Source organism: Dipodomys merriami, unplaced genomic scaffold (assembly GCF_024711535.1).
Source record: "Dipodomys merriami isolate MVZ:Mamm:240054 unplaced genomic scaffold, mDipMer1.0.p SCAF_3, whole genome shotgun sequence".
Lineage (NCBI taxonomy): Eukaryota > Metazoa > Chordata > Mammalia > Rodentia > Heteromyidae > Dipodomys > Dipodomys merriami.
In genome coordinates this window covers 61989360-62008743 of record NW_027204492.1, presented here as the reverse complement: position 1 = coordinate 62008743, position 19384 = coordinate 61989360, and the positions used below count along the sequence as shown (strand labels likewise).

The window sequence follows — 19384 nt, the reverse complement described above, 5'->3', positions numbered from 1 at the left end:
TCCAGGTTCCCTCCCTGGAGATGGATTTTCTTGGACTTTTGGCCCAAGTGGGCCTGGCACCAAAATCCTTCCAATCTTAGCCTCTCGGGTAGCTTGCTTATAATAGTCATGTACCGCCGTGCCTAACTATAGGTTAGGGAGGAGTCTTGGGACTTTTTCAGCCCAGGCTGGCTTCAAATCATGATCCTTCCAATTTTAGCCTTCCAAGTAGCTAGGATTACAGGCATAAGCCACTGGTACAGAGATTTGCAATGTTTTTTACTTTTTTAAAAAATGAATTTGCACCTTTTTTTTGTCAGTCATGGGGATTGAACTCAGGACCTGGGCATTGTCCCTGAGCTGTTTTGCTCAAGGTTAGCACTCTACCACATTGAGCCACAGTTGCACCTTCAGTTTTCAGATGATTAACTGGAGATAAGATTCTCGCAGACTTCCCTGCTGGAGTTGACTTTGGACTACAATCCTCAGATTGCTAGAATTATAGGCATGAGCCAACTCAGTGTCTGCTGTTTTCTTTATTCAAGCCACCAGGAACTGGTGGCTCAGGCCTGTAACCCTAGAAACTCAAAGGGCTGAAATTCTGAGGATTACAGTTCAAAGCCAGTCTGGCCAGTAATGTCCATGAGACTCTTATCTCCAATTAACCATCAAAAAGCTAAGTGCCTCAAGTGAGTGACAGCCTTGAGCAAAAAAGCTAAGGGACATGTGGTAGCACAGGCCTGTGATCCCACAGAGGATGGCAAGGCTATTGTGGGGAGATTTGCAACTCAGGCATGAGTTGGGCAAGAAGCAAGACCCTATCCTAAAAGAACAAGTGAAAAATGGGCCTATATATATTTGATATATAGTATATTGGCAGATAATAAAAGCTTCCTACACTAAGAATATTTAAAATTATATATCCCTATAAAGCTTTTAAAATATACTTTCAGAAATAGCTTAAAACTGGAAGGCAAAGAAATCATTGTGTGGAATGACCATGATTTATTTGAGGAATATTTCCATATCATAAAATATAGAATATTTGTTAAAACCAACCCAGAAAAGCTACAAAAATATAGACATCATTTCTTTCTAAACTTGAAACTTTGAAAAGTTAGCTAAGAGGGAACTGTTTATTTTTCATCTATGCCAAATATTGCAGAATATTTTTTAAAATCTTACACACCGAGAATTGTTTTGCAATCTTTAAAATTTGAAACTGAGAAGCCCAAACGAAAAGGTAGTTTTTATCATTCATGATCTGGAGATTGTAAAATTCTAGCTTGTGAGAATGGGATTAAAAAAAAAGAGAGAAGAGAAAAAAAAATACCAGTCCAAACTGCCTACAGGAAAACTGTTGAGCTCAGGATTTATCTGCTCCCTTCTGTCCCAAACACCATGCCCTCCACACCACGCTTATCTATCCGTTGACAGGGCTCTGTGTTTTCTCAAGACCCCATGATTTTTCTCTCCAGCTTTCTGCTTTGTTTGCATTTTACACAGCCTAGAAAGCTCTGCTCTCCCGTTTGCACCAAAGAAATTCATTTAAGATCCAACTCAAATTGTGCTTCTTCTTTACTCCATAGGAGCAACAGTTCCTGCAATTAAACTGTGCTCAAAGCAAGGACTATGAGGCAGAGTTTAAATACAATTGTACATCTTTCTCTCCCTTTCTCTCCTTTGCATGCAATGCCTGACCCATAGAAGCCATTCAATTATTTTTAAATCAATGAATTAATAATTTTATAAAATATTATCTTAATGATCATACATTTCTAGAGAAGAGGAACTCATGTTTAGTGACTCCATATAATTAAGCCAGTTAATATAGAACACATGTCATTCATTGTGAGAATCAGTGAGATACATTAGATAGAACCTCAACTGTTTTGTTTTGTTTTTTCTGCTGCTTGCAGTGCTGCAGAGGGAACCCAGGACTTTATGCTTGCTAGGAAAGGAATATGCCCCCGAAAAAAAATCCCCAGCCTAGAAATCCAGGTTTGGAGGAGGACAGATCACAACTTGATTTTAATATCCACCAATTTCTAGCAGTACGACTCCTGACAAGTGACCTCAAATCAGTGGGCTTCATGTTTTTGATTTGTATAACAGAACTAAGAATTTTTATGTTTCAGAATATTGAAAACACCCAAATCATCATGTACAATGTTGGACAAAAATCAAATAGTCATTACATGGAAGTACTAATTAAACTGATGAATGGATATTTTCAGTTTCAGTTTGTCATATTTGTTGTCACCTCAGAACTTGGGATTTGATTACCTATGCTAGCTATTGTTATTTATTTTTCCTCCTTGACCACATTATAATCCTCTCAGTTTATAATTTAAACATGGCTCACAGTACCTAGTTAAGTGCTGGCCTGCAGGCTTGAGTTTTAACTAGTGGGTTAGAAACATTGGTTTATGGTGAAAAGAGAGCACTGGTTTTGGAATTGAAATCAGATGAGGATATGATGCTGGTTATGGTATCTTTTTCCCTCCTTCCTCTGGGCCTCCTTACCTTCTTCACTGGAACAATTAAGGGGATAGGCTTCTTGACTCTTTTCCAATTTGCAAAGTCTGTGATGATATAATTAGATAATTGCTCCTTTTGTTAATTAAAGAATTACACTCTAGTTAAAGAAGCTCCTCTAGGCAGATAGGGCTATGAAACCTAGGCTCCAGGTAAATTGACAACTAAATCTCAGTTTGTGCAAACTGCGTTTTACACAGGAAGTCCTGTGTGAATCTGCTCCATCCTGGGGAAATCAAACACAGTTGGTCTCCTGAGCTCTAGGTTTGATTAATAAAAGTCACTCTTTTTCCCTTTTGTGGCTAGACATATTTCCTCCCCTGTTGAATTCTACATTGACTAATAATGTTTGTCCTTGGGGGTGAGTAAATCAGTATGAGAACCGCCCCCAGAAGAGCCCACAGTATACAAATCTCTGTGTAATGATATTTAAATGTCATTGAATCAGTTGCTATGAAGAAGTTTTTATGTACCAGATGCTATGTTAGGCTATGCCATATAGGTAAAGGTTATAGATGATTCTGTATACCCAGGCTAAGTGTGTCAGGGAGTAAGTAGTGGAGAAAAATGTAGGATGTATATGTGAGGAAAGGCTCCTTGCATACCACAAAGCTGTTATAATGTTAAAATACATTAAACGATTTGGGAAAGTAGGAGGAATTGGATTAGTTATAGAAGTGAGTAGAAAGGAAATTTGGAATGAGGGGGGGCATTGCTGCTAAGCACAACACAGATCCTGCAGGTAACAGTTTCTAGACCCTTGACTCTTCTGAAAACCACTGTGGAATCTGAAAGGGGGGCTGTGCCACCATTTACAGAAAATCATTATCCAAGTTGTCAGTGCAATTTTCCTTGAAGCTCCCCCTCATGTTGAAGGTTATCCCACATAGATCTTTGCTGTCACAGTCTTGTTTTGTGCCTACTGCTGCAACCAAGAGACTGCCCTGCTATAGGAGAAAGGGCACAGGCCTTATAGGTCACACAGGCTTCCACTATTTACTATCCATATGGGACTTTGGGCAAGTGAAATGTGTGGTCTCTTCCCATTGATAAAATAGAAGCAAACACACATAATTCACCCAATTGTTCTGAGATGCACTGAGCTAATTAACATATGTGAAATGCCTAACAGTTGTATCTGGAACTTATTAGGGGCTCAGTGGATAGCAGGTTCTTCCCTTTTGTCCTTCTAGGATTATACTCATTTACTTCATCATTTGTACCCTGGAGAGAGAAGGGGGAAGGAAGGAATGGAGAGAGGGAGGGAGAGAGGGTGGGGAGAGAGAGAGAGAGAGTGTGAGAGAGGGAGATAGTACGTGATTTGAGTCAAGACATTGGTCCCTCTCAGGCCCACAAAAATATCAATTATTTTCTCCAACTTTGCTTTCTGCCTAGGTCAGGCAGCAGCAGGGCTAACAGGGCAGAACAACCTGTGTGTGTACAAGGGGTGGTTTCTAACAATCTGCCTGTATTGAAAACTGATTACTGCCACACTGCTCCGGTACTCTGAGAAATGTAGTAGGCAGGAGTCCTGGAGCCCATTTTCCAAACTGCCAGGAATAAGACCATGTCTATTTACAGGGAGGTCTGGGTTACCAAGGAGATCACATTACCTGTTTTCGTATTCTTCCTTGGCTAACTGGTGAAGTTGAAGAAGTTTGTCTGCAAAGCTGCTTGCAATCTCAGCCGGTTTCCTTTATTTTGTATAGATTTCTCCTTCCCCATTTCCCTACCCTCAGCATCCACCCACCTCCCCCCTTGTACCATCTCCCACTTTCTCCCAAGCTCTCCCAAACCTTCTTCCCAAACTTCCCTCTACTTTCTCCCAAATCCCCCTCCCCCCCCCCAACTTCACCATATCCTAGCCCCAACCCTTCCATATATCTCCACCTACCACTGTATTGTCACACCCTGATCTGGTCACTGCTTCTGAAAGTGTCCAGGATCTCACCCCAAAGTTGAGCTTTTTCTAATTCCTCTTTCCCTCCCACCTTACTAGCCCTTCATGTCCTCCCCCCAACTAAGCCCACAAATAATTCCAACACAAGTAGAAATGCCAATGTTTATTGATGCTTTAAAAATATCACTTTCAAAATGATATTTATTGAAAAAAAGTTACAAGTTTTGTGATAAAGGAAGCTTGATTTAAAAAAAGAAGAATCAAGTCAGTCTCACAGCTACATGTTTTTCATATTAGTTTCTAAAATCTATTTTCATGCATATTGTTAGTATAAAATGTGATTAAAACAGTCCCATATAATGCAGGGCTCAAAGGGGCAGGCATGCAAGGTGGGGGTAAAAAAACAAAACAAAACAAAAAAACCAGTTCAAATCGTCAGGTTCAAACCATGATCCAAGAGGCAGAATCGTACAGGTAGCCTTAGTCCATAGCCAGAGATTCAGTGGAAGATTCCGAGAGCTGCAAATGCTGATGGCAGCTGAGGTAACAGGGGACCCATTGCCAGAAAGTCACTAAGACCCAGGATCTACCCAGCAATTATTTCATCACGCTGCCTTCTATTCCACCTGTGCCTGAAACAATTGTAGTGACAATAACGTGATGGAAAGGACACTTTGCGGGTACTCCACTCGATGTTTGGGTCATGTGTTTCAAGCCAGTGGATTCCAAGAATCAGAGGGTATCGTGGTGCATGAATGATGTCAAATTGGAGCTCTTCAACGTGATTGCCAATTTTGACTTCAACAGGTGGCGTTTCCTTGGTGATGGGTCCATTGAGCAGTGGACGGCCATCGACGGTTTCCAGCATCAAAGGGAAGATGTTATTGCGGACTGGCAACTTCTCTCGAAGAACCACTGAATTGTCGATGCTGTTTCTGTAGGAGCCGGAATCTACCATTGCTTGCTCAAAGAACTGTCTTCTTCCCAGTCGGATTTCAACAGTTAGCCATAGGGTACGGGACATGGATATTGGAAGAGAGGGGGACGCGTATTTGTAGATTGGCCCGCCCGGGGTCCCCCTTACCGCCGGGCCTCCATGTTTCCCGCCGGCTGGGCACGATGAGGCTTCACAGGACAATCTCTGGCAAAATGACCAGGATGCCCACAGTAGAGACACAAGTGGCCTTCGCGGCGGCGGGCCCTTTCAGCTTCACTGAGATGTGGGCGATTGCTGGCAGCTTGCACTGGTTGGTTTTCAGCAGGTGGATTCTCAGGCCCCTCTTTTTCTTCAGCGGGGCTGGGGCCTGATGAATCAAGGGCAGCTGCACCACTATTCTTCTCTTCTAGGCGGACACAGTGAATGATCAGATCAGATAGTTTGGCAAGCAGGCTTCTGCGAGACAGTTCGTTTCCCATTGAACTGGCCAGGCGTTTTTGAAACTGGATGCAGAGAGTGCCTTCATTCCATTTCAGCTCTTGAGCAAGGAGGTGGAAGTGGGTGGCATACTGGTGAACAGGGCCCTCCCCTTGGCACAATTGACGGATGCGGTGGTTGGCATCTTCCAGGTCTTCTGGATTGTCAAAAGTATCTTGCAGCACTTGGATGAAACTTTCAAATTGCTCCAGCAGGGGGCTTTGAATATCCAGCAAGGGCTGGAACCACCTTCTTGCCTCACCTGAGAAGCGATTGCCAACGAAGCTCACCAGGGCTGCTTCAGTGGGATACAGATGCCCTCTGACTCTCATGTAACTACTCAGTTGAATCAGGAACTCGGGAAGCTTTTGGGCATCCCCACTGAAGGCTAAAGGGTATTCTAGAGGGAAAGTTGCAACCTCTAATCCACTGGGGGCTTGGGAGCATTCTGAAAATGCAGATGTCCCCACAACTATTAGTCCCTCCAGGCTCTGAGTGGATAATGGGAGTTCTAGGAACTCCTGAGCATCTGATGAATCCAAGCATTCCTGGGACACCCTAGGCTCCAAGAGCTCCGGGGTAGCTGGAAGCTCAAGAGCCTCCAGGTGTGATGAGGTCTCCTGGTATTCTGGTTCCTTCTGGGGTTCCTCACTATTTGGGGTGCCCTGGGATTCTGAATCCTGGGGCTCCTGGGCCTCTGAGCTATCCTGGCTGTCTGGGGGCTCTGAGTCCCAGGCTGTTGGGAGCTCATGGCTCTTGGGAGGTGCCTGAGGCTCCTGGCTTGCTGGAGGTTTCCAGGCTGTGAGCTCCTGGAGCTCTGGGGGCTCCTGAGCCTCCTCAATCTCGGAGGGCTCCCAGGTTGCTGGAACATCCCTGAGCTCCTTGATCTTTGAGGGCTCCAGGAGCTCGGGAGGCTTCTGGGCCTCCTTGATCTCTGGGGACTCCTGGGGTTCCTTGATCTCTCTGGGCTCCTGGAGCCCCGAGGCTGCTGGGGGCTCAGGGGATTCTGAGGACTTCCGGGACTCCTGGGCCTCTGAGGGCTTTTGGAGTGTTTCATCCTCTTTGGCTGCTCGGGATTTCTGGAACTCTGGGATCTGGGCCTGGAGGGCAGCATTTTCTTCCATCAGCCTCTGTACTTGGGCCTGTAGAATTTCATTCTCCAATTTCAGAGCAACATAGGAAGCTGCTAAGTCCTCTACCATCTTTTGAGGAAATGGGCTTGGTTTGGCAATTTGCTACCAAGAAAGATTGGGTGGCCGCTTGTGAGGTCTTTCCTGAAAGCTGCTCACAGTCAGATGTAGCCTTCCCAAGTTTTCCAAGGGGTGGGGATTTGGGCTCCCGTCAAAGCTGATTACCAAGAGGTCACTGGGAGCCTCCGGAGCTCAGCAAAGGGAAATGTCAGAAACACTGTGAAGAGAGTGGGAGCTGAGGATCAGAAACTGTGGAAAGCACTCCATTCAACATAAATCAAATCCTAATCTGTCTAACAGTGCTGGCTTACTTTTACCTCAGATTCATACCCATGAACTCAGGCACAAATGCTGCCTCTGGCCCCATGGTATTTCAAAAGTAGTACCTGTCCCACACCATGCATGCCATTTTGCATTCTTCTCTGGAAAACAGAACATTATAGCACAAGTCCCTTTCCCCATATTTAGTTTTACACAGTTTTAATTTCAAATGTCTGCCTCACATCCCAATGCAACACTTGGATTTTCACAGCTGCTTTCAGCAACTAAATCAAATGTTTGAGCAATATGGGAATTTTAGGCTCTGTGGTGGACTAACCCAAGAGATATTTTTGGGTCAATAGAGTAGTAGGTAGGGGGGAGCTCTTTTCTGACACCTCAGAAATCACACCGCATAAGAAACCGCACATGACCAGTCTCAGGAGAAAACAAGCAAAAGTTGACTAAATATATATATTTACATACATATTTATATATATATACACACATATGCGCTTAACAGACACATGCATATTATTTCTAAAATGCCTCAAAATAGTTAAGAATATAATATTTATAAATGTACGTTACCATTCAGAGACTTAGTGCAGGAGCTCGGCTGTCTGCGTACCCATCGCTGAGGAGGGAAGTGTGTGAATGGCTGTGGAGGCTTGCCTTTTCTGCACACCCTGAACTCAAACAAACACACCCACTCCCAGAACACGTTCCAACTCTCCTCTGTAACATAGCTATTTCGAGTGTGGAAGAGTTTTTTTTTTTTTCTTGACAGTACCTCACAGTTCACAGCAGCAAGGAGAGTGGGATGCTGCGCTGATATGAGGCACTCTCATGTACTCTGTCCTTGCTTACCTTAATAAATATTTGGCCAGGAAATTCGGAGTAATACCACTGCTCTTGTGAAAAGTTGCAAACATTTCTGAATGACCACAGTGGTTTGGGACTTGATTTTTTATTTAAACGACTGTCTCAAGTAACCTACCCCTACTCTGTCCACACTGGGCCTTTTGTTTAATTCTCACTTAGAGGACAGCCTGCACACCCTCAGCCTTTTCTTCTTCTCACCTACTCAGTCCTGAGTGTCTCTCCCTGCAATGTTTTTTTTTGAAACTTTACTGTGCACAGATTGAGGCAAGGTAGAGCAGGGTAAAAATATGAAGAAGGACCACTTTCTCAGTGAGTTCTTGCAGCAGTTCTGAGTTCTGCAGGGGCCCTGGCTCTTGCTGAGTAGTGTGTGTGTGCATGTACATGCATGCTGGTAGTGGGCTTGAACTTGGGGCCAGAGTCCTTTAGTATTTTTTCCCTCAAGCCTTGCACTCTACCACTGAGCCACCCACTCCACTTCTGGCTCTTTGCTAGTTATCTAGAGATAAGGGTCTCATGGATTTTCCTATTTGTGCCGGCTTCAACCATGATCTCAGTCTCTTGAGTAGCTAAGCATGAGCCATCAGAATCCAGCTCTTTCTGAATGTCTTAACCAGTGTTTTCACACTTCCTTGAGTGGGTTGCAAGCTCCAGATAGCACACAGGTAGCCTACTGGGACTTGCATCTTACAAAGTGATCCTGCTCTGTGTCACTTTTTCTTCCTATGCCACATCACAATTATAACCTGGGCATGGGCCAGATAGCAAGGTTCAGGGACAGTTGTTTTCATCTCAGTAAGGGTGGTCACCTCAGACAATGCACCAAGTCAGCCATAGTCTGAAACCTCCTTTAAAAATGGTCAATTCTACATTAGCCAGCCTAATGCAATTGACCCAAATGCCAGCCTGTTTACAGCCTGAGCTACTTGATACTGAATATAGCAACTTTGAAAAGCACAATGTTTTGCAGATTTAAATTTATTCTATAAGTATATTCTTTAAACTTATTCTCCCAAAGCTTTCTTTTCTTTTCTGTTTTGAAATACTCCACACATAAAAATACCATCACCACCAGGGAACAAATGATGCATTCTGTTTGTGCAAATTTCTCAGAGAACTGAAGTTTTCCTTCCCGTTGAGAAGCCAAAACACAGAGTTGCGGTTTACTTCACCAATATGAAAAATCAGAAAGACATTTATAGCATATGTTACATGTTTTTGTCCATCACTAAATAAATTATTTTGAACATAATTTAATCTATTTAATGGTTTGGGGATCCTACTTACACAAATCAGCTGGTTTCACTGTAGAACATTATGCTGCTACTTGAGAGCTACTGATGGATACAAAGTAGCCTGTCTTAAACTGAAAACCTCTAGCTTCTTGGAATTTCTTTTGACCATTGTAATTTTCTACTCTTTTGCTATCAAATAGCTTCTACAGCATTACCTCTATATATAAGACATACAATATATGCAAATTAGGTAAGTTTTTCTAAAATTCAGTCTAAACCTCAGTTTATGAAACTGTGAAATGGAGCTATTAATAACACTGAAGTTTAGAGGCTGATCACAAAGAATCTGAATTTCTGGGCATTGGTGGCTCACACCAGTAATCCTAGTTACTCAGGAGGCTGGGATCTGAAGATTTGGATTCAAAGCCAGCCTAGGCAAGCAAGTCTGTGAAACTATCTTCAATTAACAAGCCGAAAGCTGGAAGTGGAGCTGTGGCTTATGTTGTCAAACACTAACTATGAGCTCAGGGACAATGACCAGACCCTAAATTCAAGTCCAGGATCAGCACAAAAAATATTATCTGAGCAATGTGGGTAACAGGCTTAGCGCAGCATTTAGCAGCCAGTTACATCCAGTCAAGTTTAATCACAATAAAAATAATAGTAAGCTGTTGAAGCAGTAACTTAATTTTAACATATGTGAACTTGGAACTTGGGTAGGTAATCTTTCTAAATTTGTGTAGGCGCTGAGCAAGGGGGTCTCATAAGAAGAAATTCACAGTGTCTGAATTTTACCGAGTTTACTTTTCACTACTCAAGATCTTTTGTCTTTTCTTCTTAGGTGCATTATAGAATTAAACAATTCATCAAATAACTCTAAGATCCAGAGCTGAAGGCATCGAAGTAAGAAGATGAGGTGATTAGCAAGGGGGTTTCAGAGAAGCCAAGATAGATGTTTAAGCAGTCCCTGACCAAAAGGCTGAACAGCACATTGCCTGCAGGCATATTTATTCAGTGAGTAAACACAGGGACCTTTCTTCTCCCATTCCCCTCCACTAAAGAGCAAAGACCAAATTCAACATTCTTAAGTACAAGTTCCAAACTGCCTAAACATAGAGAATTATTATTTTTTTTTTAGTGGAAAAAAGAGCTACACTGACTTTTGTCAAAATGCCTAAAGCGGTTTTAATATCCTGAATTAGTCAAGTAAGAATAAGAAAGTTAAGAATAGGAAAGTTATCACATTTAAAATCTCAACATGTTTTCCCTATACTTTAATCTGTCTTCTGACCCTCACAACATGTTGGAATTTATGGAGCCTTTAGGATGGTTATGAAAACATTTTAAATAAATGAAGTTTGGGTTACCAGGCAAATGAATATTTCAGGGAAAATAAAGACAAATAGGTTCATTTAACAGACTGAAAAATCTGTACAATAAGAAGAAATGTTCATGCTTAGTTATGTTAATGAGTTACATATGTTGATTGTTAGCTTAGGAAGAAAGAAGGAAAAGGTTGAATGAGATGAAATTCTTATTTCGTAAATTCCATTGCGAAGCATAATTTTATTTTGTTGGTAAGTATACAATCTAAAACATTTTAGGCCTCTGCCAGGGTCTTCATCCTCAAATCTGCCTGGACTGCATCTTTATGCATGTAAAGCTTCTACCCTTCCCTCTCTTAACCCTGGAATACAATCAACAGGGCAGGTTACCACTACAGATCTCTGGCACAAGGCCCAGTTAATCCTTGGGAGCAGTCCCACCCAGGTGTGTGTTTTGTTCGATATATTATTCCTATGGTTGCATTAGAGCTTGTAGCCCTTTTTAAAAAACTCATCAATCTGCTTAGGGCAGATTGAAATTTTTTCAAGAATATACCATAATGATGGGCACTGGTGGCTCATGCCTGTAATCCAAGCTACTCACAAGGCTGAGATCTGAGGATTGCAGTTTGAAGCTACCCAGGGTAAGAAAGTCTATGAGATGCATCTTTAATTAACCACTCAAAAAGCCAGAAGTGGAGTTATGGATGAAGTGGTAGAGTGCTAGCTTTGAGCAAAAAGCCCAACAACAACACCCAGAACCTGAGTTCCAGCTCAGGACAAAAAGAAAGACAAGAAAAAGAAAAAAAAAAAGAAACAAAACACACACACACACACACACACACACACACACACATACACACACACACAAACAATAAAAAACATACCATAATATCATACTAGAGCAGTAGTGGGAGTTTTCAGTTCCTTTGGTAACCAAGCGTTCTCTTTACCCTTATGACTGGGATCCAGAGCACCTGGTAATGAAATGGAAATGGGGTCCATCCCAGTACAATTCTGAAGAAGTCTAAATTCATTACCCTTTCCTTTCCCTGTGTGATATTTACCATCTTCTCATTTTAGTTCTGTCCTACTAATGGGGAAGTCTTTCTCTTCCATCAGCTATCACATTGGGTAAACCAATCTGTACTTTTATATACTACCTCATAAGGCTTTAAAGGGAAATTTCTGGGCAGGTATTTGAATTTTCATAGAGTATTCCAAATTATGTCAATCCTTTCAAGACTCTTCTGTTTGGTGAGATATCCTGAGACAAAGAGAATTCAGATTCTTCAGATCACACCATGTCTGTGTTTCCCTCTGGTTTCTTTAAAGGCTGATACAGTATAGCATCTAATGTTAGCATATTTGCTTCATGAGTTCAATGCTACGGTTTCCCTGAATCCTGGTGATGTGCTGAGGCACCCATCCCTGCAGCCTAGCATGGGTACAGGAAATCTCATTCTTGGGAGGAGTATTTTTTAAATGTTTTTTTATTGTCAAAGTACTGTACAGAGGGGTTACAGTTACATGAGCAAGGTAATGAGTTCATTTCTTATCAAGCATTGTTGCCTCCTCCTTTGTTTTCCCCCTACCATCCCTTCCCTCCTATCTCCACAACTACACCCCCCCCCACCTAAATTGTAAAGTTTGTTTTTCAGCATAGTGTCTTGTGTATCTCATTGTTACAATGGGTCAACCTGTTACAAGGATATAATTTTGTCTGCTTTCTAGTCCTTCTAGTCCCTTGCGTTTGCCAATACTGGTCCACACAGAAAGCGGATTAAATCTGTACTGATGGTATCAGCAATGCCGGATAGAAAAAAAAGAGGGGATGAAGAAGGAGAGGAGGAGGAGGAAGGAGAGAGAGAAAGAGAAAGAGAACATGAAAACATAGGAAGGGGAACAAGAGATATAGTTGGGAAAGACAGGGATAGGTGAGGAAAGGAGAAAGGAAGATAGCATCAGAAAGTCTAAAATTCAGCAAATGTATACTTGTCAGATAAATATTTAATTTTATGGTTCAGCAGTTAAAAATTACCTAAAAGGTGATGTCTTTTTTGTTTGTTTGTTTTTTGGTCAGGGGCTTGAACTCTGGGCTTGGGTACTGTCCCTCAGCTCTTCAGCTCAAGGCAAGTGTTCTATTGCTTGAGCCACAGAGCCACTTCTTGTTTTCTAGTGGTTTATTGGAAATATGAGTCTCATGGACTTTCCTGCCCGGGCTGGCTTTGAACTGGAATCCTCAGATCTCAGCCTCGTGAGTAGCTAGGATTACAAGTATGAGCTACTGGCACTGGCTGATGTTTATCTTTTTAATGGTTAGGATTAACTCTAAAAGTTTTAATGAGGTCTTGGGTGTGACACAGACTTTGCTGAAGAAATACTGATAGACCCTTGGTGAGAGGCAGGGGAATGGGGGTGTCAAGGTGAGAAATGCAGAGAAGGAACACACAGCCTTACCAATATTGCTGTTTGGGTATGCAGTCCAAATATGATTGTAGTTGAGAAAGTACTTTAAAAAATGTGCTAATGAGGGCCTGGGAAGGTGGCTCAGTGGTAGAGTGCTTGCCTTGCATGCCTGAGGCCCTGGGTTCGATTCCTCAGCACCACATAAGCAAAAAGAAAAAAAGCCAGAAGTGGCACTGTGGCTCAAGCGGTAGAGCTCTAGCCTTGAGCTGAAGAGCTGAGGGACAGCGCCCAGGCCCAGAGTTCAGGCCCCAAGACCGGACCCCCCAAAAAAATGTGCTAATGAAAGGAACATAGGCTTTGAGGTAAGGCAGGTCTAGGTCCAATTTCCATCTCGGCTTTTGTTCTTGCTAGCTGTGTGATCTTGGCCACATTACTTAAATTGTCTGAAACTAATTTTCCTTTTCTCGAAAACATTACAATTACTGAATTTCTGTGAAGATTAGGAAATAAAAGTATCTAAAAATAGACATTTACTGAATTGTAGCAGATGATAAAAATCATATTGATAGTACAAGGATTGTCATTGTTTTTTTATGCCAGCTTATCTCATGTATATCTAAACAAAATTCCTCCCAACTTTTTATATACAAACTGAACATGTGATTGTTCCAAACTTCACTTGCTTTCCATCAAGTAAACTTATATTTATTCCCTTGTCATTCTTTTTCCACAAGTCAGTGAGCATTTATGTGGTTAATGGCACTGTTGTAGTTGTCTGCAGGCATGTGTATGTGTGTATTTGGGTATGTGGTCTAGAGAAGTAACACAAAGGTAATTTCACTTGGAGCTCTTTTTCAAAGTATACAGGCCAGAATAACAGGTAAAATATGTGCTGGAACATTAATATATATCAATATATGTATAGCTATCTACTAGTGCTAAATAACAAGTGAGAGGAATGCAGTCCTGAAGGTGGAAAGAATGAGAGTTTATGGATGTGGGGTGGGGGAGTGAGAGGTACCATCTGGGAAAGCTAAGTAAAAGTGGTGGAAAGAAAATGATTGGATCATCCTAGTAGGACAATAATATTAGAGTGGAGGAAGAAAAAGGCATTCTTGGTAGAGGAAACAGTGAAAAGAAAAGCAGACATGGGGAATGGAGAAGCAATAGCTCTGTTTGAGTGAAGACTGGGGCATGTGAGGGAAACACATGACTTTGAAGCCGTAGGTGATACACAGAGGCTCAACCAGAAAGTTGAGATTTGGCAGAGGTACGGTAACATACAAATGTTTTAGAGATACTTGGCTAAGAAATATGTGACCCAGGCAATTTCTAACTGCCCCTTCATTTACCGAACTACTGGTACACATTAACATTTATTCATTTGTTGGATTTGTTCTATCAGTTCATCTTCTCTCAATATTTTCAAAAGCTTTATATTGTATGTTTTCTCAACACTGTAATCCTGGCTCTGATTTTTCCCATGCTAACCATAGCATGGGGCTCTTGCTTTTGTTATTTCATCTTAATCACTTGTTCTGAGAGGAGATTTGCATACCAAATTCTATTTTCCTGTTTCCTTCCATTCCATTTCTGCCATTATTTTGTTCCTGTCCCTAGTCTATTTGATTTTCAAGCACAGCTGGTTTATCTAAAACCGAGTGTCTCTTCTTTGTATGCACCCCTGACAGAAAGATAGGCCCCCCCCTTATTCTCTGATTATTTCTTGGCTGAAAGAATGAAGCAGAAAATATCATTAGCTAAGAGTCACATCAGATTCCTGGGACATTTGTATTTTCTTCATGCGTGCCAGCAAAGCATGTGCAAACAGGAAAGGTTATGCTGATGAATTATTTGTCAAGGACTAAAGGAGAAGTTTAGTTTTCTTAATTTTTAAAAAGACCTTTGCAATGTCTTTTTTCTGTTACCTTTAAGTAAGCATGCAGTCCTTAAAGGGTGCTTTGTGAGTTCATTGTAGGTACAACATAGGTATAGTGTAACGTAGTCACTGTGTAACACTGAGGTGCTGTAGTAGTCAGCACAGTGTGAAAGAATAGACTTATTTAAAGGAGACTGCATGGGATGTATTTCTGGAAATTGCACACAAAATTGTTTATTATGGCAAGACTAGGTAGTAGAGATGAATGGGAGTTGGGGTTTTCATTTTGGATTTGAATTATTTTAAAAATATGAGCAGACATTTAAAAAATGGAAACAAAGGAATCCTATGGCCTCACTGTGTATTGGTTTGGCAGAGTCCTGTAGGATGCTGTCCCATCCTTTCTGTCAATGTTTTATTCCCTCCAGGTTTGCCTATGTTCTGCTAGCTTGGTTCTTCTCTACACTGTACCACCCACACAGTACATTCAACTAGCTATGCCCCTGCCTGGCTTTCCACCTTTTGAAATCTGATACTTTTTTCCTGGCCCAGCTCAGAAGCAGCTCTGTTCAAGTAGCCTTACATGATTTCCCTGGTCCACATCTCCCTCTCAGTCCCTTGTGTGCCAATGCTGCAAATGCAGCCACATAGATTGTAGTTTTCACTGACAATCTAATTGTTTCCTGTTGTGGTGTTCTATGACTAGTTAGAGGAATTGTATGATTTGGGGCAAGCAGTAATCTCTTTGGGTACAGTTCCTCATTTAGACAAAGGAGACATGTTGAGTGATTGAGTGATTGCCTAAATGCCTCTTTCTTCATTTTTTTTTAAATGCCAATTCTGGGGTCTGGGTCCTGTTCTGAGCTTTTTGTTTCTCAAGGCTAGTGTTCTACTACCTGAACCATAGCTCCACTTCTGACTTTTTGGTGGTTAATTGAAGATAAGAGTCTCATGAACTTTCCTGCCTACACTGGCTTCAAACCGTGATCCTTAGATCTCAACCTTCTGAGTAGCTCGGTTTATAGCTGAGAGCCACTGGTACCAGGAAATTCCTTCTATTTCTTATAATTCAAGATTATCATATTCATGAAAAGGCTTTCAAAATTTTGAAGCCCTAGTAACAAATGTTAAGATTACATAGATTTTAGTTCCTAAAGCTCTTATGAACTATGGCTATAAGTCATGTTGCAGTTTAACCAAAACTCTACTTCTTTAAGTTAAAGCCCACTTTTCCAAGAGAAGGAACCTTATCTTTTTTCCCAAAGATTAGGGACATAAATTTAAATGTTTTCCTCCTAATTAGTTTTCATTTCTGAGCTAATAATTACTTGAAAATATTTTTATTAAATGTAGAGTTGGCACAAAGAGCTCATTTGGACTCTCTATTTCATTAAGCCTGATAATTTAGAAATGTCCTGTTACTATATTTCAGTAATTTGTCCTTGGAAAACTAACTTCTCAGAAATAATGAATACCACTCCATATGTTATCATGAGAAAAACAACATCAAAGCTTATGACAAAACTTTTATAGCTCTTCTAAGTACTATACCGAGTACATTTATTAACTCATTAAATGCTTACAACAATCCCATAAAGTGGACATTCTCACCCTTTCCCTCTGCTTCACAGATGAGAAAACTGAGGCCCAGAAAAGGAGTCAGTAGAGCTTGTAAATTGTAGAGATAAGTCTTTATCACAGGGAGTCTCTTTTCATCTTCTGTGCTCTAAACAAAAATACTAGGTTTACTACATCTCTGCCCCTAACTTCTTAACTATGGTAAATCCTTTCCTTTCAGGTCCTTATTTCCTTATCTCAAATTAAGAATACTAAACTAGCTGGTTTAAACTAGTTTAGAAGCTCTCTGCCCATGGCCTAGATGTGGTCTGTAGATACATTTTGGTTTGCTCATCCTGTAGTTACTGTAGAGTTAATTGGAAATATTAAAACAATCTTCCAACAGAACATTCCAGATTTCTAATTTCTCTTGAAAAATTGGGAAATCTGGCTATCAAATTCACATTTCTATATGGTAATAATAAACAGGAGCAACTTCCTTTGGCTGAGGAAGACAGTCTCGTTTCAATTGTTCCACCACCTTTATTTTTTATGCCTATCTAGTCTTCTGTTCTTTTTAGCCTAAATTCTAATCCCTGATGTATAGTTTTTAAATCTCTTCAAGTCTCAGTATTTAATGATTCTTTGTGTAGCAATAAGTAATGTAGCTGCTGCTGATATGCACAAGAACAGATGAATCCCAAAGACATTATGTTCAATGAAAGAAGTCAGAACCAACAATAAATGTTACTGTTCATATGGAGTTCAAGAATAAACAAAATTTGAACTGGGTGCCAGTGGCTCATGATGGTAATCCTAGCTACTCAGGAGGCTGAGATCTTAGGATCACAGTTTGAAGCTAGCATGAGCAGGAAAGTCTATGAGACTGCTATCTTCAAGTAATCACCAAAAAGCCTAAAGTGGAGGTGTGGCTCAAGTGGTAGAGAGCCAGCCTTAAGTGAAAAAGCTAAGAACAGTGCCCAGGCCCTGAGTTCAAGCTCCAATAATGGCAGAATAAAAGGAATAGGAACATTCTATGCTGGATACCTGTGGCTCTTACCTGCAATATTAGTGATTTGGGAGACTGAGAATGGGAGGATCATGATTTGAGGTAAGCCTGGGCAGTAACAATTCTATGAGACTCCTTCTCACAGTGGTACTTATGTGTCATTCTAAGCTACATGTGAGTCTGAGATTGGGAGGATTTCAGTGCCAGGCCAGCCAAAGCAGAAAAGTCGATGAGCTCTGTTTTTAGGGAATGGAAGCTGAATGTGGTAGGACATGCCTGTGATCCCAGAGAGGATGGCAGACCTATAGGACTTCAGCTCAGGCATGTGCTGAAAAAGAAACAGAACTTTATCCTAAATAATTGTAAAACAGGCCTGGAGGTGTGCCTCACTGGTACTACAGCAGTTTAGTAGGCTCTAGGCTATGAATTCAAATCCCTAGCACTGTCAACAAAAACAGACACAGTTAAACAATAGTGCTATAACTCGCTCAGGGTATGGGTAGACCTTATCATCAATTCTTCAAAACTACAAGTTAGCTGTGGGGATAGAGTATTGACTTAGAGGAAGCTCAAGGAACTTTCTGAGTGTGAGTGATAGCAGTATTCTATATGTTGATCTGAGTGACAGTCACAAGTGTGTGTGTGTAAAAGACCTCTAAAGATTTGTGCTTTGTATTATATGTAAATGGCGCATTGTATTTTGACTAAGATACTCATAAAGCAATAGTATTGAATGAATGATTCCCAAATACTAAAAATCAGATCATGGCATTGGAATAATCTGAGATATTTTCTTCAAAAGCAGGTTCCCAAGCTGGGCACTGGTAACTCACACCTATAATCCTAGCTACTCAGGAAGCTGAGATCTGAAGATCATTGTTTGAAACCTGAGCAGACTTCAAAAAGCTGGAAGCAAAAAGAGCTCAGGGAGAGCACTCAGATCCAGAGTTCAAGCCCCATGACTGACAAAAACAAACAAAATAAAACAAAAACAAAAAAGAGAAACTGCTTGTATAATTGTGTTAGTGCCAAGTGAAAGAAATGTCTACTCTTTCTGAATGATTAATTTGTGGTTAGAGCTATACCAAATTTCACACTATTTACTGTTAAATGCTCTGTGAATGGGAAGCATGTTTCAGAATTGCATGTTTAATATAAAATAATGTTAAACTCTTAACTAATAGTGATTTCTAAAATAGCCATTCAAATAGAAAAATTAGTCTATATTAGAAATAACAAAAACCAGAAATATACATAAGAACATTTTATAAAACAGGAGATAAAATTAATTTTCTAAATTAAGTTCTACCAGGGCATTGAGAAAAAAGTCAAAACAATTCAAGGTAAAGGCTGGGCTTTTTGGTTCATATCTACAATCCCAGCTATCCAGGAAGCAGAGATTTGAAGATCTTCATTTGAGGTCAGCCCAGACAAAAATGTTGGTAACAATTCAACTCACCAAACAAGCTAAAAAGTGGTTGTTCACCTTTGTAATTCCATTTACACAGAAAATATCTATCATAGGATTGTCATCTGAGCTTGACCCAGACAAAATATATAAGACCCTATCTGAATTACAATCTAAAATAAATAAGGCCCTGTACAGTGGTACAGTGGTACAGTGCTTACCAACAAATGAAAGGCTCTGAGTCCATCATTCAATAGTGGTCAGTATAAGTAAGTCAGTCAGACAGTAAGTAAGTGTGTAAGTAAATAAGGCATAAATACACAGAAGTAAAAAAGCAAAAAAATAAAAATAATAAATAAGCTGATGAAGAGATGCTTAATTTTGTTCAAACTGAAGATGTG

The 19384-nt window shown here is 40.8% G+C and overlaps 1 protein-coding gene across 1 annotated transcript; it reads right to left on the bottom strand.

The window, feature by feature from the left end:
- Positions 1–5475: 5475 nt before the first annotated feature.
- Rtl3 (retrotransposon Gag like 3) lies at positions 5476–7126 on the bottom strand. Its single transcript, XM_070039069.1, has one exon. It carries the CDS (start codon positions 7031–7033, stop codon positions 5498–5500), a length of 1536 nt encoding a protein of 511 aa, XP_069895170.1. The 5' UTR covers positions 7034–7126; the 3' UTR covers positions 5476–5497.
- Between the last annotated feature and the right edge of the window lie 12258 nt (positions 7127–19384).

Coding starts and splice junctions, on each gene's coding strand:
- Rtl3 (XM_070039069.1), bottom strand. CDS start 7,033: ATGGTAGAGGACTTAGCAGCTTCCTATGTTGCTCTGAAATTGGAGAAT.